This window comes from Canis aureus, chromosome 16, assembly GCF_053574225.1.
Source record: "Canis aureus isolate CA01 chromosome 16, VMU_Caureus_v.1.0, whole genome shotgun sequence".
Lineage (NCBI taxonomy): Eukaryota > Metazoa > Chordata > Mammalia > Carnivora > Canidae > Canis > Canis aureus.
Window position 1 is genome coordinate 61,871,427 of NC_135626.1, and position 27,834 is coordinate 61,899,260.

Consider the following 27,834-nt stretch of genomic DNA (forward strand, 5'->3'; position numbering starts at 1 on the left):
ACCGACCGTGCTGACCCCCCAGACCTTGGCTCCTCCAGGTCTGTGCAACTCTGTTACAGCAGCCCTGGCGAACTAATAGAGGTCCTGGGAGCTGCCTCCTGCAAGCTCTCGCTCCCCTTGCTGGCCGGCGGGCTGGCAGGAGAGGACCTCCCTGGTGCCCACGAAGCCACATACTGAGAATGGCCAAGTTTAGGGCAGAGAGAGTGAGGAGGGCATCTGCTGAGCACCCGCCACGGCACTGGCCACCTGTCACAGCAGCTCCCGGAGCCCGGACTACAGTGAACGCTGACCCAGAACTGTGCCCTCCATGGAAGCACGACACGGGCCACACATGTGAGCCACACGTGCCGTCTTGCCGCGTCAAGTAGCCTCACTGAACAAATCGCAGCTGAAATTAAGTTTATTTAACCTGTTACACCCACAATCCTATCCTTTGGACATGTGGCCTGTACACCACTTACAGAGGAGATAGTCGACGTGCTTTCTCTCACACGACATCTCGAACCCCACTGTGAGCTGTGCGCCGCGGGACGTCTGAGTTCAGACCAGCCACGCTTCGAGAGCTTCGTGCCAGCCGTGTCGCATGGCTGCCGCGTTGGATGCCCCAGGTGTGAGATGCGCATCCAGCGTTGTCAGGAGGCCCCGGCTGTTCCGAGCTCCTCACTCGGGCCTGTGCTGTCCCCGCTCCATCCCAGGAGGTGGTCGTCAGAATCTGCTGGCGACAGCCAGCTTTTGCAGAGAGCTCTCTCGAGGCCAGGCCGTTCTCGTTTCTCGCTGCGTGTCGTTGAATGAATTGTCTCGTCTCCCCGGCCCTTAATTTCCACGTCCTCCAAAGAGCCTTTGCAGGGCTCGTTGCAGAGCAGGGTGAGAAGGGCCTGGTGGCTATCAGGCACTTAAGGAGCGGCCGCCGCCCAGAACCGGACCTCCTGGCACTGTCCTTTCTTGGGCTCTCTCCTGCTCTCCCCTCTGCGCACGAACCGAATGCCCTTCCTCGATGAGCACCTTGGGGCGGTAGCCCCAGCAGGAGGTGGCTCGATGCAGCACTCTGATGATGGAGAGCTCCCAGCAGCGTGGAGGAGGGGGTGAGAGGGAAGCTTTAGGTCTCAGGCTGTAGTGGCAGCTCTGTGTTCCTCCCCTGACCCCAGGGAAATGATCCAGGGCGAGGTCGGGGGCCCAGTGTGACTGCTCCATCACCCCCGCTCTGCGGTCTGAAGCCACCAGGGAGCAGGGCCCCCAGTGCCACCGGCCCTTTACAGGCGGCAGCTACAGGCTTGGTGGCCACGTCCCTGCAGGCCCTGCAGCCAGCAAGGCCTTCTCGTGGGTCAGGCTGCTCTCCAAGCTAATGGGAGCAGTGGGTGTCCCCATTAGAGCTAGAGTGGGGCGGGGACCATCACCCTTAGCCTGCCTGGGGCCAGGCTACCCTGTCTGGGCTGACCTGGAGACAACACCAAACCTTTTTCTGGCTGTAACGTGATTATTTTTTTTCTTTAAAGATTTATCTATTTATTCATGATAGAGAGAGAGAGAGAGAGAAGCAGAGACACAGGCAGAGGGAGAAGCAGGCTCACTGCAGGGAACCCAATGTGGGACTCGATCCTGGGTCTCCAGGATCACAGCCTGAGCCAAAGGCATGCACCAGACCGCTGAGCCACCCAGGGATCCCCTGTAACGTGGTTATTTGTATAAAATCTGTTCCCTGTAGGTCTATCTATCCTCCATAAATTCAGCTACTGATGCTGACAGAGAACCTCTCCCTGCTCCTCCACTGTTTAAAATAATTTTAATCCTGTGGAAGGACCCAAGTTTATCCAAACCCTGTGAACTTTTGCAGGGCCCAAGGGCTGCATTTTTTAGAGGACTTTTGGGAAAGCCCACGGAGCTGGTGCCTGTGGTAGGAGGGATTCTGTCCCTGGAAAAGAGTTGAATTCTTGACCCTAGAAGCCTGTGACTCTGACCTTATTTGGAAATTACATCCTTTGAAGATGTAATTAGTTGTGTTCAGATGGGGTCATACTGGATCAGGTGGCCCTAAATCTGATGGCTGGGGGGATGGAGACACACTCGTGTAAGGAGAACGCTGCCTACGAGCCATGAAGTCACTCGGTTACTTCCTTCTCAATTCTGTGCCCTGTGGCCCCTAAACAAAAAAGGAACCATAGCACTTCCCCGGGGGATGCTTATCTGGCCTCACAGGCCTGCAGCCCATGTGGGGACTCGGTCGGGGCCGATCGAGGATGTTTCTGGATTCCACTGTTTTAACCTGAGGAACATCTGACCCTGGGATGGATTAGACTCAATGGGCTCAAGACTATCCAGGCCCAGAAACCTCTCACCAGCCAAACTCAGCCCCGACCAATCTGTACCCCAAAACCTGTTTCATGAGCAGCTTGACTGCCAAGTCTCCTTCAAATAGATTTGGGGTCTTTCCATAGGAAAAGACCAGAGCTGAAGATAGGATCTGAAGCAGGCTGGTACAGTAGATGCAGCCAAAGCCGAGCACTCCAGGCCCTCTTATTTTGCACGGTTTTTATTTACACAGCTCTGGGATAAATGAGAGTGTTTTGTTCGGCCCGGCCCGGTCATACAAGCCCTGCTTTGAGATGTCTGGACACGCCGATCCAGACCAAGGCCACAGAGCTGTGCTGTGGGCAGTGCAGAACCACATGTCCCCAGGCCTACATTCTCCTCATAAGGCAGCCTTGTGCTCGGCCTCCCCCACCCCTGCCGGCCCTCACACTCCTGCAAAGGGGGCCTCTCCGCTGGAGAGCATCCTTTCTGCAGGCCACCCCAGGAGTCTCAGTATGTGCAGGTGAGGAGCCAGGTTGGCTAACAAAGTGAGTTTTGGGTCCCACTGAATCCATTCTACAAATGCTGGTGGTTGCAATATCAAGATCAAGGACATTTCAAATGATCCAACATCCACAGGATCTGGAAGATATTCTACACCTGGCTTGGCCCAGGAGACCACGTGGCTAGAGTCAACGGGCCCCTCCACTGACGTCATGCAGCTGACCCCGGGAATAATGACTGGACAGGCCTGCCGCCAGGGGATCTTCCACGGGGAGGGGTCGGGCTCTTTGTGAACGTTGAGCCAAGAGGAGAGATTCAATCCTGCAGGGTCAACACCACCCTATGTGTAGGGACAAAGCTGAGGTTGGCACCGCCTGCAACGTTTCCTCACGACCCCATCCTCCTCTTGCAACAATGTCAATCTTTGTTCCTGGCTCAGCCCCGCAATGGAAACCACATCTGCTGTTGTCCTTTTATCTTGCTATTTTCTTTCTTCTTTCTTTTTTTTTTTTTTAAGATTTTATTTATTTATTCATGATAGACATAGAAAGAGAGAGACAGGGGCAGAGACACAGGCAGAAGGAGAAGTAGGCTCCATGCCGGGAGCCTGACGTGGGATCGATCCCGGGGCTCCAGGATCATGCCCTGGGCCAAAGGCAAGCGCTAAACCGCTGAGCCACCCAGGGATCCCCCTCTTTCTTATTTCCTAATGGTATTAAATCATATATTACATTTATATATTATTTTATGCCATAGTATATTTATTATTTTCTTCAAAAATAGTGTGCAGGGCAGCCCGGGTTGCTCAGCAGTTTAGCACCGCCTTCAGCCCAGGCTGTGATCCTGGAGACCCGGGATCGAGTCCCACGTCCGGCTCCCGGCATGGAGCCTGCTTCTCCCTCTGGCCGCCCCTGCCGCCCCCCCTGTGTCTCTCATGAATAAAAAAAAAAATAGTGTGCATATTCCACATACACACTTATTGCATTGATACAGGCCAGGGAACAGAAGGGGTCTTCTCTGAGTATTCAGAGTGGACTCATAACACCTGGCTTTTCCATCTTTTCTTCGTTTGGTCCTTATTTCGTGTACTCCATGAGTTTTGACTTGGTTCTTTGGGTCACTAACCATCTGTCTGGTGCAGGTGTCCTGTCCACAGGGCCACTTACTGCCAGGTTTTCAGCACCAAGAGGCGGAAGCATCCGGAACCTCTGCTTTTCTCTGGTGGCTTGTATCTGCACCTGTCAGAACAGGATGTCCACGCCAACTATGCCACTTACGTACTTCATGTCTCTCATGAATGAATAGATAACAATTTTTTTAAAAAAACCAAAGGATGTCTCCCTTGGTGTGTTGTCTCTCACCAGAAGCAATCTCATTCCTAAAGCTATGTTGGGTTTTATAACAAACATGCTACACCACACAAGCAGGTGTGTTTTCTCAGCTCTTTGACTTGCCCAGGAGGTGCATCCTGCCCCTGCCAGACTACAGAGGGTTTTTTTTTTTAATGTTTTGATATTTTCTTTTTAATTTAAAATTTTATTTATTCATGAGAGACACAGAGAGGGAGGCAGAGACACAGGCAGAGGGAGAAGCAGGCTCCCTCTGGGGAGCCCGATGTGGAACTCCAACCCAGGACCCCGGGATTACGCCCTGAGCCAAAATCAGGCTCTCCACCCCTGAACCACCCAGGTGCCCCCAGGCTACAGACCTTCTGACAGCAATGCCCACTGTGCTGGGCTGTCAACCACTTCCTGTTATTTTGGGCAGGCTCAGGGTTCTGGATTACATGAGCCACCCCTGCCCCCAGGGCCCATGCAGGAGGTGCCACCAGGCCAGCAGGGCTAGCTTGTCACTACCGGCGTGGAAGGGCATCTGGGTTTTGCTCTGCTGGCATCTCCCCAAATCTAACAGAGGCACAGGATAGTGTAAGGTAGCACTGGGCCCTTCCTTCGCTCACTGCTCCCAGAGGAATCCCACCGTGGAGCATCTTTGAGCACTGGGAGCCTTCCCTGGATTCTGGCTAAGCCCCCTCTCCTGCGAGGACCCAGAAGGGACAGCCCGGTCCAGCCTGCGCGGCCTCGCGCCCTGCCTGGAGCCCTTTCTTTCAGGACAAGCTCTCTCTCCTGGGCCCCACACGAATTCACAAGGGCAAGGGCCACAGCAGTGGACATGGCTTGGGTCCTGCCCAGATCCAGATGAACTAGACAGTGGGAGTAGCTGGTCGTGAGTAGGCGTTTGTGGCTTCGAGTAAATATGAGATCAATCACGGCCACCTGCGCTGAGCACCCCCTAAGCACCGCCTGAACTCAGCAATGCTGGGTTGAATGAAGAAGCCAGCTGTGCAGGGGTGGGCACCGCGGGAGGGGAACCCCAAGAACTGAGTTTGCCGTTGGCATTCCAGAGGAAGCCGTGTGTGGCTGGAGCATGTGGAAAGGAGAGGGTTGGAGACACGGGCAGGACGGGAACCCCGGCTTATTACATTTGATAATAATTATCCGAACTGGAGTTTGTAGCAGCACCTGTGCCCACATGTGCTCTCAGGCTGAACTGGTTCTGAGGGCTGGACAGTGAGGAGAGTAGGGACTGAGGAATGCAGGTCAAGCACTTTGCTTGGGCCCTGGAATGCCAACATTTGCTAGATTCCCCAACAGCCCTGGGATGCTGCGCTATGAGCTCACAGATGAGGACACTGAGGGACAGTGGGGACTGGGTGCAAGCGCAGGCTGGGGTGGCCTCCTGGTTATCAGTGGCCATCCCAGCGCCCAGGCGGCTGGAAACCCTCCACCACCTTCTGCTGCTGGGGTCACTTAATCTGCGCAAGGCCCCGATGCCATGGGGCTGGTGACCTCCACTTTGCACCCTGGGAGCCTGAAGCTGGCCCAGTGACCCGCCGGGTGTCCTGTGTCCCTCCGTGGCCGCTGGCTGTGCAGGGAGGTGGGCGCTGTCCAGGGTTCCGGGCCGCGGCTGGGGCTGCTGGGGGAGACCCCGGTGCGCATCCCAGGGGCCAGGATCCCCGCGGGCCGCGCGCCGGGTCCGCGGTGGGGGGGCGCCTTGGGGACATCCCGGCCGCCCCCTGCGGGACCCAGACCCCAGAAACGAAATCGGGCGGCGGCGGGGGCGCGGGCCGTGGCCTGGGGCCCGGCGCCTGCGAGCTGCGGGCAGCCCCTCCCCGCCGCCCCCAGCCGGCGCCCGCTCGCTTTCCGCCCCGGGCTCCGGGTCCCGCCCCTCCCGCCGTGCGGACCCGCCCCGGCCCCGGGCAGCCGCTGGGTGCGGGGCGGCCGCGGAGCCCCCCGCGGGATCCCTGCTCTCGCTCGAGTCGCCGCGCCCGAGCCGTGGCCCGAGGGGCCCTGGCCGCGTCCGCCGTAACTTCCAGGAGGAGGCTCCCGCCCCCGGAGCCCGCGCCCCGCCGCGCAGCGTCCTGCCCGGCTTCCAGGGTGCGCCCCGGCCCGGGCGGCCTGGAGGGCCACGAGCTGGGGGGGGGCTGGGGGGCTGGCAAGGAAGGACGGCGGAGACGGGGGCGGCCGGCCCCCCACCCCTGCCGCCCCGCCCCGCCCCAGCCCTGCCGCCCCCTGCCGCCCCGCCCCCGGCCCCCGACTCCCATCCCCGGCTGCCCCCGCCCCGCCCCTGGCACCTGACCCCCCCGTGCTGCCTCGCCCCTGGCCCCCCGCCCCACCCCTGCTGCCCCCGCCCCTGACCCCCTGCTGCCCCGCCCCTGCCCTGCTGCCCCCGCCCCGCCCCACCCCTGCCACCCCCTGCCCCGCCCCTGGCCCCGCCTCCCATCCCCGGCTGCCCCTCCCCGCCCCTGGCACCTGACCCCCCTGCTGCCCCGCCCCTGCTCTGCTGCCCCGCCCCGCCCCTGCTCCCTGTCGCCCCCTGCTGCCCCACCCCTGGCCCCCGACTCCCGTCCCCAGCTGCCCCCGCCCCACCCCTGCAGCCCCCTGCTGCCCCGCCCCTGACACCTGACGCCCCTGCTGCCCCGCCCCTGACCCCTGACCCCCTGCTTCCCCGACCCATCCCTGCTGCCCCCGCCCCGCCCCTGCCCCCTGACTCCCTCCTGCCCCCGCCCCCCTGCACCCTGACCCCACCCTCCACACCAGGCGGGGCGGCGGTCGGAGGAATGGGCTTCGAGTTTGGGGCAGTTCCCCAGCTGGGAAAAGGGGCAGGACAAAGTGTGGCAGCTGATGGGGTGGAGTCGGCTGGGGCCGGCCTCCGGTCCTCGCTCGGGCTCCTGGCGCGGCGGGAAGCAATCGGAGCTTGGGGGAGGCCTCCGAGCCCGCTGGGACTTCCCGCCCGAGGGCCAAGTAGAGCCCCGCAGAGGAGGACAGCGTAGGGGCGGCGGCCTGGGCCCCCGGGAGGCCCGGAAAGTGTGGGTGAGGGCCCAGAGCGGGAGGGGGAGGTGGGGCCAGGGCTCCCCCGGGTTGGGCCAGGACGCGCGCACACACCAGTGTGGCTCGGCTCTGCTCTGCCCCCCAGGCTCCCGCGGGAGCAAGCCCAGTCAGGGGGCGCGGGGTGGCACTGGGGTGGGAGCAGGGCCGGCAGGGAGCAGGGATCCTGACCCCTGGCCCCGTCAGCCCGGGGCTCCCAGGCGGGCTGTCCCTCGGGTGGGCTGTGGCATCCCTGCAGGGCTGTGTGCCGCACCTAGCCCCCGTCACCTGTGCACCGGGTGTTTCAGTCCCTGCGCCCCCGTCCACCCTCACCCCGTGTCTTGTCTCGGGGTCTTGCAAGCGCTGCGCCTGTGCCTGGAACAAGCCCCCCTCTGCCCACCCCTAGCTCTCAGGGTGTCCTACCCCCAGCCTCGGCCAGGGGGGCAGGTCTTAGACTCGCCGAGTGATGGAGAGCCCGGGAGGGCGCCCCTGGCTGGGGAGGCAGAGAGGGAACAGGGTGCTGGGGCCTGGGGGGGGGGGCGGGAGCCAGTAGCGGGGACTGGACTTGGAAGACTTGGAGGCAGTCGGGGCTCTGAGCGCTGCAGGCGGGGAGGCGCTGGCGCTGGGTGACAGGGGTGGGGGGGTCGGGGCTCTGAGCGCTGCAGGCGGGGAGGCGCTAGCGCTGGGTTTCGATTGTGCGGAGGACCTTCTGGTGCCGTAATTTCACTTTCCCAGAAAATGAAACTGAAGCCGGGCTGTGGTCACATGACAGGAGGCTCGGTATATAGCCCGCGGCCCCGGGACCCTTCCCTTTTCTTGCAGACCTGCGGGAGCCCATCCCGGAGGAATGGAGTGTGTGTCGTGTGGGTACGTCTCCAAGGACAAGGCCCCCAAGTTCTGCAGCCAGTGTGGACAGAGGCTGCGTCAGGCAGCCGAGCCAGGTAAGGGCCGCGGGGGGCCGTGCTCTGGGCGGCAGCGGAGCCCCATTCCCTGCGCTGAAGTGGAAGCTGGCCGGCAGGCAGCTCAGCGGGCGGCAGCAGCGGGTGCTCCGAGAGGGCCTGGGCGTGTGGCTGAGGAACTTCCTAGAAGACGCGCTTGTGCCAGAAAAACAGTTTCATCTGGTCCTGTTGCCCAGGGCTTTTGTCACTTTTTAAAAACTTTTGGTTTCATTTCTTGGAGGGAACTCCAGGGTTCTCCTCCTTCTCCGGACCAGGGGTCTCGGGCTGGGCTGGGGGGTCTCAGTGGATTTCAGAGGATGCCGTGTGCAAGTGGTATCCCAGGTGCTGTGAGGGGCACGGGGTCCCCAGAGCCTGGACAGGACCCTTGCTGGTGAGGGGTGGCAGGTCGGTGCCTGAAAGGGGAACCGTGTCAGGTGGCCCTCACCTGCTGGCTCAGGTCGGTCCTCAACTCTCCTGGTGTCCAGGACCGCAGGCTGCCTTCGTTCCTTTCCCTGGTGTTCTTGGACCACGGGACCTTTGCACTGCCTGTTCCCTCAGCTTGGACTATCCCCTTCCTCAGGGCAGCACCATTACCCCCTCACCTCCTTTTGGCCTTTGCTCCTTGGCCCTCCCACCTGGAGGCCCCCTCTGACCGCCCCATTGAGGACTACACCTGCCTCCCCCCACCCTCCCGCCACTTCGCCAACACTGTTTGCCCTCCTAGCATTTGCACCACGGCAGCGTGTGTCTTCAGATGAGCCCTTCACACTTGTTAGCTGCTTTACTCCCAAGTCCCTGGCACAGTGCCTGGCACATAGTAGGTGCTCAATTAATAATTTCTGGACCAAAGAAAGTCCTCTAGAAGGTCACGTGAGGTGTGTGCGTGTGCGTGCGTGTTTGCATGCGAGTCAGTAGATGCTGTCGGTACCAGCCCCTCTTGCTCGCAGACCTCTGGGTAATCTGGGAGGGGGCACTGGGTGTCAAGGGTGGGGGGAGTCACTGGCTCCTTACTCCTGTTTCTGTTGCCCGTGTGCACAGTGCTCACGTCACGGATGCTTTTATTGGGCTGTAGGAGGCTGCTCTGGTTGTCAGTTTGTGTTTGCTTTCCTTCTGCTGCGGCCCCTTTAGAGGGGAGCCCTGGCTGGGGTCAGACCTGGGGAGTCTGTCTTCCTTTGGAACGCCGGGGACTTGACTTGCGCAAGTCGCGCTCTGATCTGCTCAGTGTCGGCTCTCCTCATTGATTCCTTGCTATCTGGATTCTGCAGCCCGGCGCCGCTGAGCTCCTCCTGTCCAGCTGGAATCTCCCCTGGTCCCTAGAACATCCGCCTGAGTGGGAGACCTTGTCAGGGGCTCTTTGGGACCCCAGAGGGTGAAAAAATGAACAAGAAAAACCCAAATCAGACCAGTTGGTGCAATTGCCCTGAGCTTGGTGCTGTGCCAAGTATGGAGGGAGGAGCTGTCATGAATTCCCATTTTACGGATGCCCGGAGTGAGGCACAGGGAAGTGAAGTCCCTAGTGTGCTGGGAGGAAGCTGTGGCTGTGGTCTGGCTGCCTCCAAGTGATGGGCGGGAAGGTGGGGTCCGGGGTGGGGGACCCCTCCCACCCCTCTATCTGCTCTGAAGGGCCACCACCTGGGCTGGGTGGGTGAGCAGCTCCAGCCCCTGCTGGCACTGGCCTGTAGTGGAGGTCATGGGGTCTGGGATCAGGGCAAGGCAGGGGTGGGGTGTGGGGTGGAAACGAATTACTGTAGCCAGACAAAGCGGGGGGGGGGGGGGGGGGGCGGGAGCGGAGTGGCAGGCGGAGAACCCCGAGGGGCCGCCTGGCCTCCCTCTTCTCAGGGTCTCGGGGGAGCCCACTCTACCTCTGGCCTCCTTTGGTTTTGGGCGAGGGACCCTCGGGGCATTGCTGAGGGCAGCGCAGATATTCGCCAGAGAACCGGGGGAAAGGGTGATCCGTGAGGGCCTGGGTGCCTGGCACTTTCACAGGATGCCCTGAAGCCTTGGTGGGGGGGGCCCCATATGGGGGCTGCCCAGGGCTGGAAGGGTGGGTCGGGTTCCCAGCCCTGCACCTGCTCGCCTCTGAGATGCTGGCATGCTGCTTGGGGGGGTGCTGGCTTCTTGGGGTCACCTGGAGGGCCCTTCCCTGCCGCTGGTGGGAGCTGGGGCCACCCAATCCCCTGGACCGTCCCCCCCAGTACCCCTGGCCGGGGAACCGTGCTTTAGTCCTCCCACCTCTCCGCAGCTTCCTTCCTCCCCTCCTGCTTACCGGGAATAGAAACTGAAACCACGCTGCCTGCCGCCTGGCCTGGCCCAGCATCTTCTCTGGCAGGCTGCCCCCCCTGGGGCTTAGGGGCCAGTGGGGGATGGGGATGGGTGGGGTGTGGAGGGTGGGGGATGGGGTGATGGGGGATGGGTGGGGTGAGGTGGGGGGATGGAGGATGGGTGGGGTGTGGAGGATGGGGTGGGGAGGGTGGGGTGATGGAGGATGGGTGGAGTGAGGAAGATGGGATGGATGGGGTGGGGAAGCAGGCACCCTGGACCTGGCACTACGGGGTGGCGGGCAGGGCTGGGATCTGGGGGCCCAGAGAGGCTGGAGCCGCTGTTTGGAGGAGCTGAACGATGTGATTTGGTGTGGGGTTCGGGGGTGAATGGTCAAGAAGGAATGTTTGAGGCGTTTTAGGTACAAAAAAGGTGGTTTTTTTAAAGCAAAGGGACAGGAGACCTGGGCAGAAAAAGCTGCATGAGGGTCGCCAGGAGGGATTGATGATATACTTTTAAGTTGGGAGGGGGAGAGACAAAGGAACTTTCCCCAAAGGTTTTCTTTTTTTTTAAAGATTTTATTTATTCATTCCTGAGAGACAGAGAGAGGCAGAGACACAGGCAGAGGGAGAAGCAGGCTCCTTGCTGCGGGGAGCCCGATGGGGGACTCGATCCCAGGACCCTGGGATCACGCCCTGAGCCGAAGGCAGACGCTCAACCACTGAGCCCCCCGGGCGCCCCAAGAATTCTTGAGACATCTTTGGTGCAAAATGGTGGTTTTATTAAAGCACGGGGACAGACCCGTGGGCACAGAGCGCCGTGGGGGGGCAGCTGATTATATCCTAGGGCGTTGCGGGAGGTCAGGGAAAGGAAAGGGTCCAAAAGGACTGGCACCTGCTGCAGAGGGCTCCCAGGGTGCGGAGGCCCGGCCGTCGTCTAGCTGAGGCGGTTTCCCTCTAGGGCGGGGTTACCACGAAGCCAGTGGGGAGCTTCCTGGATGAGCATCACCCAGTCCCACGGAGGGGGTGGGTTTGCAGGGTGTGAGCCTGTGCTCTGTCCTCCGCTGGCCTTCTGCTCCCTAATCAATCACCACTATCCCCCTCCAGAACTTTCTCATCTTCCCAAACGGATCCTCCTGAGTAACCCCTGCCGCCTCCTGCCTCCCGCAGCCGCTCCCACGCTCCCACGCTCCCACCGCTGTCCTGGTTCTGTCTCTGGGAATGTGACTCCCCCAGGGCCTCGCCGGAGGGGGAGCGTGGGATGTGTGCCTACTACTACTAGCTCTAGCCTCCCGGGCAGGGAAGGCGCACCCCTGTTTTGCAGCTGAGGGATGAGTGGGGACAGCTGGGGGCCACCCCAGGGGGGCATGTGCTGCGGCCCCGGGGCCTGCTGCAGGGGCTCTCGTTGGGAGCCTGGGTGTCGGAGTCGGCCTTGCTGACTGATTTAGGTTGAGTTAATTTTGCATGACATTTTGTTGTAGCAGTGATTTGGGGTTGCCAGCGCGGGCCCCTGCCTTCTTCCCTCCTTCATGCGCTAATTAGCCATTGACCTGATTTGGGGATCTGCAGGGGAGCTCAGACCCACTTAGCTCCCTGGATACCCTTAGGTCTGTGGACGTGCACACAAGTCTGTCAGCAGGAGCTCCAGGGGAGATCGAGCTGCCCAGTGTGCGTGCCTGCTTTAGGGATGAGGGACAGGAATATGTTCTGATTCAGCCAAAAATGTCCTGCAGGCAAGGACCATGGCCCCAGCACCTGTCCCCAGGGCCTGGCCTGGTCTCTGTAAAGCCACGGGAAGCAGCCCCATGCCTGGGTTCAAACCCTTCTCCCCATTTGTTCTTCCTTTTTTTTTTTTAATCTAGCAGATAGGTGCTGGGAGAAGCACCTACCCCGTCGGGTGGCTGGGGGTACTTACTGGGGTAACGAGCAGCGTGCCTACTAAGGGCCAGGGAAGATTCACTCTCACTGAATCCAGCTACTTCCCTTTTTATTTTGGGGATCATAGAGATAACACACGTGCTGTGAATTGATGATTTGAAGTCGAGTTCTGGAGAGAATGGTCAAGAAAGAGTTCTTGAAATGTTTTTGGTGCGAAAAGAGTGGTTTTATTATAACACAGGGACGGGATCTGTGGGCTGAAAGAGCTGCCCCCGGATCATGAGGAGCTATTGTATACACTTTGGAGTATAACGGGGCAGGGCCTGACTCAGCTGCCAGCCCCGTCCTGGGTGATGTAGGAGAGGCGTGAGGGTTTGAAGCCGGCAGCCAAGAAACAATTCTTGAGACATCTTTGGTGCAAAAAGGTGGCTTTATTAAAAGCACAGCTAAGTGCTTTGAGGGAGGTAAAGACAATGCAACGTTTCCAAAAGGATTTTTGTATCTTAAAGAAGACTTCTGGGAACTTCTGGGAACCCAGAGGCCTGGCTAGTGTCAAGCTAAGGTGGGTTTGGGCTCTAGTAAGGCATTAGCATGCAGATTGGGAATTCCTGGAGGAATGTACTCCTCTGTCTCAAGTATTTGTCACAAGTGAAAGGACATTTAATTTTATCTACATTTCTTTTGTCTCTGTTCCTCACATCACAAATGGCCCTCATATTGTAGGAGGTGTCAAAACCACTGAGCCCCCCAGCCTTTCACATCTCCAGTTAACACAACACCGTTAGCTATTTGATGTGTCCCCTTATGGATGTTTCCTCTGTGTGGGAATATGCGCACACCCTCGTGTTTCTGTAAGCAGTGGGGGGGGGGGGGGGTCGTGCCACATCCATCGCTTACTTCCCCAAGCCTCTGGTTCAGGACTGGCTACAGCACTGTTTGCTTTGCCACGGGGCAGGGCCTGGCTCAGCTGCCAGCCCAGTCCTGGGTGATGTAGGAGAGACGTGAGGGTCTGAAGCTGGCAACCAAGAAAGAATTCTTGAGACATCTTTGGTGCAAAAAGGTGGCTTTTTTAAAAGCACAGGGACAGGACCCGCGGGCAGAGAGAGCTGCACTGGGGTCGTGAGGGGTGGCCAATTATATAATGTCAAATTGGGAGGGGGTCAGGGACAGCGTAAGTCCCTAAGGGATTTTGGAAGCAAGGTTTCCAGACCCCGGGGAGGGGGGGCTAGCTATTGTGGGGAGAACGTCATTTATTACCATCTAGTAAAACCAGTCATGAGACCCTTCAGATGTATACTGGGGGGTCATGTGCTTGGGGGATGATCACCAACACATACCTTGGGAGTTTAGAGATAAAGAAAGTTTCCAAAAGCATTTTTATATGTTTTTTTTTTTTAAAGATTTTATTTATTTATTCATAGGACACAGAGAGGGAGGCACAGACACAGGTGGAGGGAGAAGCAGGCTCCCTGCAGGAAGCCCGATGCAGGACTGGATCCCAGGACCCTGGGATCACGCCCTGAGTCCAAGGCAGACACTCAGCCGCTGAGCCACCCAGGCGTCCCTGGAATTATTATATGTTAGAGTAGACTCACGGGTCCTGGGCATCAGGCTAAGGTTGCCTGTTGCCCTCAGCAAAGTATGAACATCGAGGTAGCTGAATTCCTAGAGGAAGGTCACTCATGCCTGTTTCAAGGACATGTCCGTGGGCTGTAGGTAGTAAGGAAGTTTAATAATTTTTCCTCTGCCTTTGTTTCCCGCATCACTGGACACTCACCTTGTTCCACTATTTTGCGGTATGGCCCTTGGCGGCCGGATCTTGCCCCCAGAACCAGGCTGTGTGAGGACATAAGGCTTCTGGCCCTGCTGGCCTGTGGGCTTGGAGGTCTCTTGTCTCCCTGGGTCGAGGCCTCTCCAGCGCTGGGCTCTATCGATCTTGCTAATCAATGCCAAGTAGATGGGTAGACATGGTATCTCATAGATTCCTTTCTCATTTCCTTGATCAGTAGGGAGCCAGCAGTGTTTTTGAGGGCTAAAAGGTCAGTTGTATTTCTGTTTCTTTGAACCGCCTCTTGTTTTCCTTTTGGGAAGCTCATTTTTTAGAAAAATCCTTACTGATTCTCATAGTCGCTGGGGCTGTTTGTATTGGAGGTGCCCAGGAACCCAGCTCCCTGCTTCATCAGCTGGAGGAATGCACTAGCTGCACACACTCAGCCCCCGATCCACGGGTTTGGGTTTCTGCGGGGCTCCCTCTCTGTCCCGAATTCCTCTGTCTCTGCATCTTTCTCTGGCCCCCTGCTTTGTCCTCAGGCTGGCTGTGTTCGCAGAGGCAGACTGTCCACCAGTTCCAGTGCATGGCATCTGTTTGTCTGACCAGGGGGAGGGAATCCATGTGTCTGAAACCCCAGCAACCAGCCCTGGAGGCCATCTGCACTTCCTGCCAATCACTGGGGCCAGGAGAAATGACAGGTTCTGATTGGATCAGGCTACCCAGGGCCCGCCCCACAGCGGAGGCTGGTAGAAGAAAGAAGGCCAAAATGCTCACAGTTTATTGCCAAGGGCAAGTGGCCCTGGGCTGTTGTGTGTCATGGTATCCTTGCTGCTTCGGTTCTTTCGACATCAGGTCATCGGGGAGGAGGAATTTTTCTCTACTTTTCAAAATGCTTCTGGCTGGTCTAAGAATTAAATCAACGGGAGACGGATTAACAGGAGAAAATCAAATTTAATTTCTACACAGTGAGAGATTGCAAACAAGTGAAGGGAGGTGTGTATGTCATCCTGAACTCAGGAGAGGGCGGTAGGCGTCTGGGACAGTGAAGGGAAGAAAATAGCTCTCGGGAAGATGGAAAGGAGTCGGAGGTGAACATCCAGAAACCATGGGACCTGCAAGAGAGGGCTGATCCAGCAGGCCTTGCCAGAGTACCCCCGTCTGCCATCCCTAGTTCATCGTGTCATGAGGCTATCTGTGGTGGCTCCCAGGGCCTCCATCTCAACTCTCCTATAGGCTGCTGGGGGGAAGGGCAGAGTTTCTTCTTGAGTCTTTTCAGATGGGAATAATCTGCATGCCAAAGCGGCCCGTCTTGGGGCAACTTTAATTTCTGAATATGCGTATTTAGACGTTTAATGTATTTGTTATTAATTGCGAGTCTTGTCAGAGCGATCCAGTGGATGGTTCTTGATGGCCTTATATGTTTCAGGTGCCAGCGACTCCAAGGGGAACAAAGCTCTGGTCCCTGCCCTCCAGAATTTACAGAGGGAAGGACAGAGATGAAGAGGGCAGAGGAAGGGGCTTCAGGAGGGGAGCCCAGTGGGCCTGGGGCTTTGGAGGCCAGGCTGAGGGAGGGTTCCGAGCAGAAAGCCATCTGGAGTGTGGGGAGTGGCATGGAGACCCAGGTTTGAAAATAGCGTCCCTGAAGGACTGTTTGGGAGGGGCCCCTGCTCAGGTGCTGGTAGCTATGTGGATGACAGCTCTAAGCAGGTGTGACTCTGAAAGCAAACCAGCCGGCCGGCAAGGATGAATGAGGCCGGGGACCAAGGAGGCGTTGGGAGACTCTGGGTGGCCAGGAGCCCCAGTGAGAGGGGCTGAGAATGGGGTGCCTGCCCCTGTGAAGAGAGGAAGAAGTGCTTGGGGCAGCGAGGGGAGCGGCACACAGTGTTGGAGGCCTCAGGGCCAGGCCCCCCCACCGATGCTGACATTACGAGAGTTGGATGCTCAGACCCACGTGCTGCTTCTGGGGTGTGGCCCCTTCCTTGGGGCTGGGGCCAGGGTCCTGGGCCCCTCACGCCCACAGGCGAGCAGAGACTGGGCCCAGGGAGAGCGCGTAACGCGAGAGAGGACTGACCTGGCCACAGCGTCCTGGGAGGATCTTCCTCCCTGACGTCCCTCGCCTTTTCCTGAGATTTGACCACGTGCTTGTACCTTTACAGATTCTGAGAACAACCGCGGCGGCGAGGCAGCGGCAGCGGCAGCGGCAGCCCCCGAGGGAGAGGTGGAGCCCGGGCAGGAGCTGAGGGAGGACGGCGGCCCTTTCCTGTCCTCGGGCTCAAGAGGTCCTCTCCCGCCGCGAAGTCTGGACGAGCCGCCTTCCAGCGTGTCCTTGAGCAGCCGGAGGGTGAGTAGGGCGGGCGCGGGGGCGGGCATGGTGGTTGGTGGCGGGCGCGGGCGCGGGCCCACACGGAGCGGCAGCTGTCCGCGCACCCGCGTGGCCTGAGGCCGCCTCTGCCGGCTGCACGCCCGTCCCTCCGGCCCGACGCCCTCCCTGCCCCCCACCCCGTGCCCGGGTGGCCGTGGCTCCGGGTCCCTGTGGCTCCCGGCGCGGACAGGTGGCTGGGCTGTGCCACGGGCACGTCCACCTGGCTCCCGGACGTCCTTGTCCCGAGGCCCAGACCCCGGGTGGGTGCGGGCCGCCCCCCCGACGAGCCGTCCTGGGCCCCCTGGGAGCGCCAGCGCCCGGCCGCCGCCTGCGGGGCCCCCTGGACAGACGCCCGGTTGAAGCTCGGCCTGGGGGCCCGGGGCCGCGGTCTCTGCTGGGCGCCAGGGAGGGCGCTGCCTTCCTGCGTCTGGGTCCCCGGGGGAGGAGCTGCCGCCCACGGGGCTGCGGTGTGTGCGGGCGTGGGCTGTGTGCCGGGTGTGCATGTGCGGTGGGTGTAAGTGTGGGGGGTATGGTGCAGTATGTGCGTGGGTGTGGGCGTGAGCGGGCTGTGTGAGTAGGGGGTGTGTGCGGTGTGGTGCGTGTTCTGTGCATGTGAGTGTGTGCGTGTGTGTCCTTCCCGTTGGCGAGTCACCGTCCAGGGCAGGATGTGGGATGGTGAGGGTTTAGGTGGACTCTGAAAACGGGTGCTGAGGGGTGCCCTGCCCATGGAGGGTGCGCAGCACCGTGAGTGAACCTGGTACTGAGCTCAGCAGGACTGGGTTTTCTTTTTTAACCTTGAAGTAAACGGAGTGAGTTTAAGGCTCTTTTGGAAACAAAAATGGGCAAGAATAACCAAAAATGCTATGAAAAAGAAAAGTCTTGAGTGGGATTTATTACACTAAATCAAACAAAAACGTGGCACAAAGCCATAGTCAGTAAGACAGTGATTTCTGGGGGCGATCGCTGCAGCGGCAGAGACAGCCCTGAGTCAGAACCTGGTACGTACAAGGACAGTGGGGGAAAATATACATAAATATTTATCTGGTCTCTGGATGGAGAAAGACTTTCTAGTAATTAATGCAGGGGGAAAGACTACAAACAAAAGATTGGTGTCTTTGATTTAAAAGAACTAAAAACTGTATAGAATATGATAAGAACAAAAGAAGGGCAAACAACCTGGGAAAAATAGAGAATATTTGTATTTACATAAAAGTACTTTTTAAATATTTAAATATATTTTTTTAAAATTTTTATTTCTTTATGATAGTCACACACACACAGAGAGAGAGAGAGAGAGAGAGAGAGGCAGAGACACAGGCAGAGGGAGAAGCAGGCTCCATGCACCGGGAGCCCGATGTGGGATTTGATCCCGGGTCTCCAGGATCGCGCCCTGAGCCAAAGGCTGGCGCCAAACCGCTGCGCCACCCAGGGATCCCTACATAAAAGTACTTTTATTTTATTTATTTATTTTCATAAAAGTATTTTTAAAGCAGAGAACGAGTTGCCTCAATATGTCAAAAGCTCATAGAAATCAAGAAGAAAACAGTCAACGACCCTGAAAAAATGGGTCAGTGATGTGTTGTAGTCCACAACTGGAAAGATATAAATAGATGACCTGTAAGTGTATAAATGTCCCACTTCTGAACCCAAACATTGAAAATAAAAAGAACTGCAAGCTTTTATATGAAATCTATCAAATTAAAGAATTGATTTTTTTTTTTAAAGATTTTATTTATTCATTCATGAGAGACACAGAGAGAGAGGTAGAGACACAGGCAGAGGGAGAAGCAGGCTTCCTGCAGGGAGCCTGATGTGGGACTCGATCCCGAGACCCTGAGCTGAAGGCAGATGCTCAACCACTGAGCCACCCAGGTGCCCCTAAAGAATTGGTTTAAAGTCAGCATTTGGGGCAGAGTTCTCCCTGCACCCGCAGGTAACATGGTGGGACCACTCAGCATGACAAGTGTCCTTTGACCTGCTCTTCTTTGATTTCATTATGAAAAAGGACTCCAGGAAGGCGTCTGAAGGTTTCAGATAAGATTTAATCACTGCTTCAGCTTCTATGGCCAAATTCTGGAATCCTCCTGAATCCCCCACCACGGACAGGCCCATTCGGCCCATTTGTATCGTCCTTAGGGCAGAATGGACTGTGGCCTCCAACTGTTATTTTCTCAAAGATGTGGGGGAAATTCTTGCAATCAGATCAGCTAACTAAATAAAAAGAAAAAAAAAACAAACCCCAAGTATAGGGAAGGGATACCAGCAAAAAACGTCAGAGAAGGGGCCTCTAGGGGTCTGTCCCTCCAGAGAAGCACCAACAAAATTGAGCAAAACAACCAGAATAAGCTTGATTGGACCTTCGCAAAATCTCAGTAACAGGTGACTTAGCCCTCGTGGCAGAGCACAGTCCGGGGGCTGGAGACTAATTACCCTCCCAGCAAAGGAAGAAAAGAAGATGCAGCCCCATGTGGGACCCCATCCCAGGACCCTGGGATCATGACTGAGCCGAAGACAGATGCTTCACCCACTGAGTCCCCCAGGCACGCCTCCTTTTAGTGCCCTTCGCAGACTTGGTATTTTGTACAAATTGTCGGTTTGCGGCAACCTTGCACCGAGCAGGTCTGTTGGTGCCATTTTCCCAACAGCATTTGCTCAGTTCGTGTTTCTGTGTCGCGTTTTGGTGATTCTCGAACTGTTTCAAACTTTATCACTATTATCATTGTTACAGTGATCATGACTCGCTGAAACTCAGATGATGGTTAGCACTTTTTACCGATGAAGCATTTTATTTTGTTGTTATTATTTCTTAAGATTTTGTTTATTAGAGAGACAGAGAACATGAGTGGGGCAGGGAGAGGGAGAGGGAGAAGCAGACTCTGCTGAGCAGGGAGCCTGATGTGGGACCCCATCCCAGCACCCCAGGTGCCCCCAAAATGAAGTATTTTTTTTATCAAGTATTTTAAAATTAATGTGTGCACATGGACTTTTTGGACATAATGCTGTTGTACACTTAGAATACAGTGTAGTGTGAATATAATTGTTTTATGTGCTGGGAAACCAAAAAATTTGTTTGACTTGCTTTATTGCAATAGTTGCTTTATTTGGAGAACCTGGAACCAAACTCCAGGTGTCTCTGAGGTATGTCTGTGGTTTGCATAAATAGTGGGACCTTGCATAAAAAGGTGCCTCCTGCATGCTCTGCATGTGGACTGAGTGCCCCCAGCCCTGAGAAGGACGAAGGTGGTGAGGCCCTGCCCAGCTTCTGCCCAGGGCTGGTCTCGGCCACAACGGTGCCTTCTGGTTTGGGCTCTTGTGACTGAGGATGTTCTGCTGACCGAGAAGGTTGACTGGTGACTGTCACAGCTGCTGCTCGTGTCTGAGGTTGTAGGGCCTATGCTCTGAACCCCCAGGGTCCAGTGGATGCCCTGCCAAGTTCATTTCTGGTTCCTGGGAGTTAAAATCCTGACTTTGTGAATTTTCTGGAGCATTTAGGAGTTTTGAGGGGTCACTCATGTAAAAAGTGAAACGAGCTGGGGTGCGCAGTGAAAGTTTCTTCGCTTATGAGGAAAAGCAATGAGGTTTCCTGCATCGGAGATTGATATTTGCGGAGTTTATCTTTTATACTGGGTTTCTGCAGAGTGGAAACTTTTTTGCTGAGTGAGATGACCATTGTTGGAGAGGAAGAGTTTTCCTCTGCCTTTCTAGGTTCTTTGGCTGGTCTAAAAGTGACACAAGACAGATTAACAGGAGGAAATCAGACAGTCGTTGAACGACATAAATACCTCCTGCATACATAGGAGAGACCCGGGAAAATGAAGTAGCTCCCCGAAATGGCCAAAGCCATCATCTTAAATACCACCTCCAGCTAAAGACATAGGAGATGTTGGGGTGGATGTGGGGGGTGATCAGGAAAAGCACTGTAAACAAGGTGAGAGTGTTGTGTAGATTGAAGTTCAGCCTTCTCCACAGACGAGTTTCTAGACAATTAAGAGTCACCCCCATCTTCCTGGTGGTGAGGGAGACAACTGTACTCATGGAGATTTCCCTTTTATGTGGAAATATCTCATAAAAGGAAAACTTCTGGGTTTTCAGAGCTTCTCCTACCTGCAGCTTCTTAAAAATAACCAGCTTAAAATAATCTATATGCCAAAGAGGCATATTTGTGGGTGGCAAAATTTGCTCCCCTGCACCATTGATGCCTTTAACAAAGCTTTAGTGAGCACGAGGCACTAGGTCTAGGTGTTGGTGGAAAGCTTGCAAAGCAGCTGTGGTCTTTTTTTTTTTTTTTTTAAGATTTCTTTGAAAGACAGGGAAGGGGGGGAGGGGCAGAGAGAGAGAGAATCTCCACCAGGCTCCCCAGTGAGCACAGAACCCAATGGGGGGCTCCATCCCATGACGCCAAGATCATGACCCAAGCTGAAACCATGAGTCACACGCTCAGCCTACTGAGCCACCAAGGCGCCCGAAGCAGCTGTGGTTTTTGCCTGCAGGGTTTGGATCTGTTCCTTGGTTAACTCCTGAAGCACTTTCTGAATATGATGACATTGAGGGGCACCTGCCTGGTTCAGTCGGAAGAGCACCCAATTCTTGGTCTCGAGGTTGTGAGTTCGAGCCCCTCGCTGGGTGTGGAGATTACTTAAAAATAAGTCCCTTAAATATGGTGACATTGGGCACCTGGGTGGCTCAGCGGTTGGGCATCTCCCTTCAGCCCAGGGCATGACCCCAAGGTCCAGGGATATAGTCCCCCATCGGGCTCCCTGCAGGAGCCTGCTTCTCCCTCTGCCTGTGTCTCTGCCTCTCTGTGTCTCTCATGAATGAATAAATAAAAATCTTAAAATAAAATACATACCAGAGCGATTCCATGTTTTAGCGTAAAACAACACCCTAAAAGTTGTAAAAAATAGAGGTGACTTATTTGTAAAATTGTTTCAGTATTTCTTTTTTTTTTTTTTAAAGGTTTAAATTTTTTTTTTTAAGGTATTTATTTATTTATTTGTGATAGTCACAGAGAGAGAGAGAGGCAGAGACACAGGCAGAGGGAGAAGCAGGCTCCATGCACCGGGAGCCCGACGTGGGATTCGATCCCGGGTCTCCAGGATCGCGCCCTGGGCCAAAGGCAGGCGCCAAACCGCTGCGCCATCCAGGGATCCCTGTTTCAGTATTTCTAAGCCTCGTTTTTTTTTTCTAAGCCTCGTTTTAAAAGAAAAAAACCTGTAAATGCTAATATGGCCATCAAAATAATCATAGATTCTGAGTCAGGGGAGACCATCTGGCTATTAAAATGTAAAAGCAAACAGCCAGAAAACTTTGTCGGCCTGTGATGCTGGGTCAGCAACTGGGATACTCAATTCCTTCCAAGAAATAAGATGATCAGGACAGTAGCGGACGGACGGCAGGTGAAGGATGTAAAAAGGCAGTTTATAGTTTATAGAAGAGGAACAAATGGATAGAGCACCATGGACCTTGCTCAGCGGGGGTGGGGGGGGGTGGGGGAAGGCGGGGACGGGAGAGGGGATGCGGCACCCCGGGGGCTGGGGGTCGGCCTGGTCCAGGGTCGTGAAATCCAGCTGGCCGTGTCCACGCAGTGGGCTGTAGTCCTGGGGTCACCCCTCCGCGCTCTCACCCGGGACCGGGTCACGGGCCCCGCGAGGGTGCCTGCCTCCTGCACTCCCTGCAGGCTGAGCCTCCAAGCCGTCCTGGTTCTCGCTGTGGCCCTTGCTTCCCTGTGTGGTCTGTTAGACCGTGAGACTCAACCAAGTCGATTTAAAGATAGAGTTGGCTTTATTCGAGGAGTCCTGAATCGGGGAGCATCCCATCCAACCACAGAAAGACTCCAGAAGGCTGAGTGGAAGGTTTTCTAAAAGCAGGAAGGGGGTGGAAAAGGAAATTATTAGTGAAGAATGAATGCATTGTTTTCAGGCAGGGTTGTGCCCCTGCTGGACTGGGCAGGAGGCCTGGGTGTGCTCGATTTCCTACAGAGGGTGTCCGGGAGGGACGGGCAGGGGTGTGGGGCGGCGGGCAGGAGGAAGGAGGGGTCAGTGGAAGGGGGAAATCAGAGCTGGAGAGGACAGCAAGGAGGCGTCCTGGCTGTGGCTGCTGTGGCTGAGTGACAAGAGGTGGCGTCTTACCACGGGGGGGGTGGGGGGGGGGGTGGGGTGGGGGGGTGGGGGGAATGGGTTAGGGGTCTGGGTGTTCGGAAGGCCCAGGGGCAAAGGGGGCAAGGCAAGTGTGAGCAAGTTTAGGATTGGCTGGTTTGCACGACCTTGGTGGTCTCTGGGCTGTCGGGGTGTCACTAGTCATTTAGTACCTGGCCCTGGGGCAATGAGGGAGGTGGGTGTGGGTGTGGGCTCTGGGTTGGTTGATTTACAAATGAGAGGGAGGGAGGGAGCCAGCCCTGGGAGGGGCGGCTCCAAGTTTAGCAAGGACCCTAAACTCTCAAAGCATCATTAGCTTCAGAAAATAAAAAACAGGAGTCATCCCAGAGGCCATTGTAGGATGAGGTTGGCAGCTTTTGTCCTGGGCGAGCAAGTCTCCGGCCACTTGCAGCCAGTGCAGGCCCAGGGAATCCTTGTGGAATGGACGAAGCCATCTTATTAGGGATTTAGTGTCTTTCAGGCTTCTCTTCCACGAAGCTTTCCAGGCTCGGGGCCACCTCTGAGATCCTAGCGCCTTTGTCACTGGCGCTTCCCACAGGCTAAAACCGTCGTGGTCTCCCCCTCTTACGAACCCAGAAACCGTTGGCTGCTGCTGGAGGAGCAGGTCTCGCTCTCTTGCTCCTTGTCCCTGCGCTGAGGTCCCCTAGGTGCCCCCATAAGTTGGTGGGCAGCTTGACTGAAGCCAGCCTGCAGCGGGCTGAGAGCCATCAGGAGACCCAGTGAGATGTGGGTGCTGGACCCTCGGCCCAGACGTGGGCGGGGCTCCCAGGGGCAGCTCTGGGCCCTGACCTGGCACCCCCTCCCCACCCCGCTCTCCAGTGGCCCTGGGCCCCCCACACCTGCCGAATTACCATCCGCACGTGAGCAAATATTTTAGTGCTCTGTACACCCACAGACGTGGGACAGGCTATCACCTTGGAGGACTGTTTTTTTTTTTTTTAATTTTATTTAAGTTATCTCCACACCCCATGTGGGGCTCGAACTCACAACCCTGAGGTCGAGGATTGCATGCTCTTCTGACTGAGCCAGCCAGTCAGTTGACCTTTTTAAACATTTTTTTAATTTTTAATTTTTAAAAAATATTTTATTTATTTATTCATGAGAGACACAGGGAGAGAGGCAGAGACGCAGGCAGAGGGAGAAGCAGGCTCCCTCTGGGGATCCCCTTACCGGACTCTGTCCCAGGACCCTGAGGTCACGCCCTGAGCCAAAGTCAGACGCTCCACCCCTGAGCCACCCAGGTGCCCCTATTAAAGATTTTATTTATTTATGTATTTATTTATTTGAGAGCGAGCGAGCAAGGGGAGGGGCAGAGGACAAGCAGGCTGCATCCTAGGACCCCGGGATCCTGACCTGAGCCAAAATCAAGAGAACTGCCCAAGCGCCCTCAACCTCCCGCTTAGATGACCCTGAAAGCCTTCCTGCCACCAGGAGGGCAGCATGTGTCAGTTGTCATTCAGGCCAGGAAATCCCCCTGCAGGACGCAGTGCTGGCGCAGCCCCGTGTGTCCTGCAGGGTTGTCGCTTGTCGCGGCCAGGACCTGACCCAGGACGAGGCCGCCGAACCCCATGCGTAAGCAACTGCTGCGTTCCTCCCTCACTGTCCCTGGCGAGTCTACCCAGGCCTGGAGTGGGTGGTGGGTCCCGTGTCCACACTGCATTTCAGGGGATTTACGGGCCACCAGCACTCGATGGGACTGACCAGCGAGCATGGGCCTCTGAACAGGGACCTCCAGGCCTGAAAGGCCCTGGATGGAACGCCTGCGATGTAGGCGTGTGATCCATGGAGGCCGCTTGTGATCCGTGGAGGCCGCGTGTGATCCGGGAGGCCGCGTGCGCTCTGTCACACACAGGCAGCGTGCTTCCAGGGATGCGCCGTCGAGAGGAACTCGGGGGAGGCTCTCAGCTTCGATCTGGCAGAAGGAAGCGCGGGGCCTGCAGGGCTTGGCTGTGGGGCCTACAGCGCCGTCCACCACCCGCGGCCACGTGTGTCTCTGCTTCAGTCTTCCCAAGATGAAGACGTGGGCAGGTGTGACAGGAGGGGGTTCGGTCAGGCAATGCTCGACGCACTTGAGACATTGGAAGGAAACTGGAGGAAGATGCTGGGAGACTGTAGTGACCCTAGAAATAAAATTAGTGTCTCTTTTTCTGTTTAGAAAAGAAGGAGAGGAGGAAGGAAGAGGAAGAACCAGAATGCCTTCACTTCCACAGAGCCGGGCTCCTTGTCCGAGGCCCCCTCTGTCCCCTGTAGCGTCTCCTTGCTTGCAGACCCCGGGGCCCGGGACACAGCCCCACCCCAAGGCCAGGCTCCACAAGGTGCTCCGTCCAGCCAGCCGAGCCAGCCCCCGGGCACCGTCCCGAGCCCGCTGGAGGGTGCTGGGCCCCCAGGGCCCCCAGGGCACGCCAAGGCTGGAGGAAGCCCTCTGCCGGACCAGACCACAGGGAGTGCCCCCCAGAATGGGAAGGGCCGTGACACCCCCAGCCCCTCCAAAGGGGTGGGGGCCACTGCCTCTGCCAGTAAAGACTGTCCTGGGAAGGAAGATGCTGCCCGGGAACTCCTGCTGCCTGAGTCCAAACAGGGCCCTGAGCCCAGGAAAGAACCACAGACCCCCAGGCAGGAGGCTGGGGCCCATGCCTCTGGGGTGAGTTGTTGGGGGTGATGAGCAGCTGATCCCTCTCGCCTGGCTGGTGGCACAACTGACCCTTCCCTGGTGGCAGGCACTGACCCTTCTCTGGTGTAGACGCCGACCCTTCCCTGGTGGCAGACGCCAACCCTTCCCTGGTGGCAGACACTGACCCTTCCCTAGTGGCAGATGCTGACCCTTCTCTGGTGTAGACGCTGACTCTTCCCTGGTGGTAGACGCCGACCCTTCCCTGGTGGCAGATGCTGACCCTTCCCTGGTGGCAGATGCCGACCCTTCCCTGGTGGCAGATGCTGACCCTTCCCTGGTCATAGACGCTGACCCTTCCCTGGTGGCAGACGCTGACCCTTCCCTGGTGGCAGACGCTGACTCTTCCCTGGTGGCAGATGCCGCCCCTTCCCTGGTAGCAGACGCCGCCCCTTCCCTGGTGGCAGACACCGACCCTTCCCTGGTGGCAGATGCTGACCCTTCCCTGGTGGCAGATGCTGACTCTTCCCTGGTGGCAGATGCTGACCCTTCCCTGGTCATAGACGCTGACCCTTCCCTGGTGGCAGACGCTGACCCTTCCCTGGTGGCAGACGCTGACCCTTCCCTGATGGCAGATGCCGACCCTTCCCTGGTTGTAGATGCCGACTCTTCCCTGGTGGCAGATGCCGACCCTTCCCTGGTGGCAGATGCCGACCCTTCCCTGGTGGCAGATGCCGACCCTTCCCTGGTTGTAGATGCCGACTCTTCCCTGGTGGCAGATGCTGACCCTTCCCTGATGGCAGATGCCGACCCTTCCCTGGTTGTAGATGCCGACTTTTCCCTGGTGGCAGATGCCGACCCTTCCCTGATGGCAGATGCCGACCCTTCCCTGGTTGTAGATGCTGACTCTTCCCTGGTGGCAGATGCCGACCCTTCCCTGGTGGCAGATGCTGACCCTTCCCTGGTGGCAGACGCCGACCCTTCCCTGATGGCAGACACCGACCCTTCCCTGATGGCAGACGCTGACCCTTCCCTGGTGGCAGATGCCGACCCTTCCCTGGTGGCAGATGCTGACCCTTCCCTGGTGGCAGACACCGACCCTTCCCTGATGGCAGATGCCGACCCTTCCCTGGTCGTAGATGCCGACCCTTCCCTGGTGGCAGATGCCGACCCTTCCCTGGTGGCAGATGCCGACCCTTCCCTGGTGGCAGACGCTGACCCTTCCCTGGTGGCAGATGCTGACCCTTCCCTGGTCGTAGATGCTGACTCTTCCCTGGTGGCAGACGCCGACCCTTCCCTGGTGGCAGATGCTGACCCTTCCCTGGTCGTAGATGCTGACTCTTCCCTGGTGGCAGATGCCGACCCTTCCCTGGTGGCAGACGCTGACCCTTCCCTGGTCTTACATGCCGACCCTTCCCTGGTGGCAGATGCTGACCCTCCCGCCATCAGGGCGTCACCCAGGCCCTGACGTTTGGGGTTTCTGTCTCCTTCAGGAAATTGCCGCTGCGGCCCAGCCTGCTCAGCCGGTGGGAGGGGCTGGCGACAAAGGTAAAGCCAAGGCCAAGACTCAGAAACTGAACCAGCCACCAGCAGGCACCCCTGCTCCCCCAGAACACCACCAGGTAGGGTGCCTGGTTCTTGGAAGCCTCCCAGTCCTGCCCTTTGTCCCACCACCTGCTCTTTCAAACCCCATTCTCTCTAAAGTTTATCCTTCATTCACTCATTCGGTGATTCTCTTTTGGGGGCCATGGATACAGCCACAAAGGAGACCTGGCTCCTGCCATCATGGCTCACATTCTACTACAGAGGGAAAGACAAAAAGCAAAGTCAGGCATGGGGAGAGCCACGGAGAATGCAGGGGGAGGGTGGAGGGTGCTGAAAGTGGGTGCTGGGAGCACGTCGCCAGGCAAGGCCCCCCCAAGGAGGTGCAGGTGGAGCAGAGATCTGAAAGAGTGAGGGCCAAGCCATGCCACTCTCTGAGAACATGTCCCAGGCAATAGCAGCAGATGCAAAGGCCCTGCGGCAGAGTGTGGTGGGCCCATTTAGGGAACAATAAGAAAGCCAGTGCCCCCAGGAGCAAGTGAGGAGAAGAGGGTCACAGGGGGGGCTCTTGGAGGCTGTGGCTCATGGGTCAGAGGGCTTCAGAAGGTTCTGAGCAGGGAAGGGACACCACTGTTCTAGCCGTCGTGACAGCTGTTGGCTGGAGCAGGGCAAGTGTGGAAACTGGTTGTAAAGATTGGGGCTCGGTTACTTGTTCCAGAAAGCTGAACCCAAGAAGAAGATGGCCGGCCCTGCAGACAAAACAGGTGGAAGTGAGAAGGCCAAGCCGGGGGGTCCAAAGAAACCAGAAGGGAATAACAAGAGTTGCGTGGCCACCACGAAAAATGAGAAGGAGCAACGGGACCGCAAAGCCAGAGCGAGTGAGGTTATGGGGAGGTAGGTGTGAGCCCTGGGCCCCGGGGCATAGGCACCGCCTCCCAGACCACCCCCACCCTGGGGCTGGAGATGGAGAGTCCCAGGCTACTGCCCTTCTTGGTGACCCTTCTTGGGGAAACGGGGCACCTACTCAGGGCGCAGGCTGGGGAGCATCCTGCGTCCCCATTCCTTGCCTGGTTCAGTGCTCCTGGAGCCTCAAGGGCCTCCCAGGAACTCAGAGGGCCCGGTGGTGGAGGGGGGAGAGGCTGGCATGTCCCCAAGTGCTCATCAGCCC

The 27,834-nt window shown here is 57.3% G+C and overlaps 1 protein-coding gene across 5 annotated transcripts in view; it reads left to right on the plus strand.

Annotated features, from left to right (window-relative positions):
• Positions 1–7,001: 7,001 nt before the first annotated feature.
• RNF213 (ring finger protein 213) overlaps positions 7,002–27,834 on the plus strand; it is a 98,094-nt gene continuing 77,261 nt past the window's right edge. For 2 of the 5 annotated variants that reach the window (XM_077854531.1, XM_077854532.1), the window contains exons 1-5: positions 7,977–8,095; positions 16,156–16,340; positions 24,672–25,157; positions 26,618–26,746; positions 27,385–27,560. In XM_077854531.1, the coding sequence (XP_077710657.1) occupies positions 8,002–8,095; positions 16,156–16,340; positions 24,672–25,157; positions 26,618–26,746; positions 27,385–27,560 (1,070 nt within the window). In that variant the 5' untranslated portion in view covers positions 7,977–8,001. Of the gene's footprint in view, positions 7,161–7,976; positions 8,096–16,155; positions 16,341–24,671; positions 25,158–26,617; positions 26,747–27,384; positions 27,561–27,834 lie in introns of those variants that run through there. The other 3 variants (XM_077854535.1, XM_077854534.1, XM_077854533.1) reach the window with 3 other exon arrangements.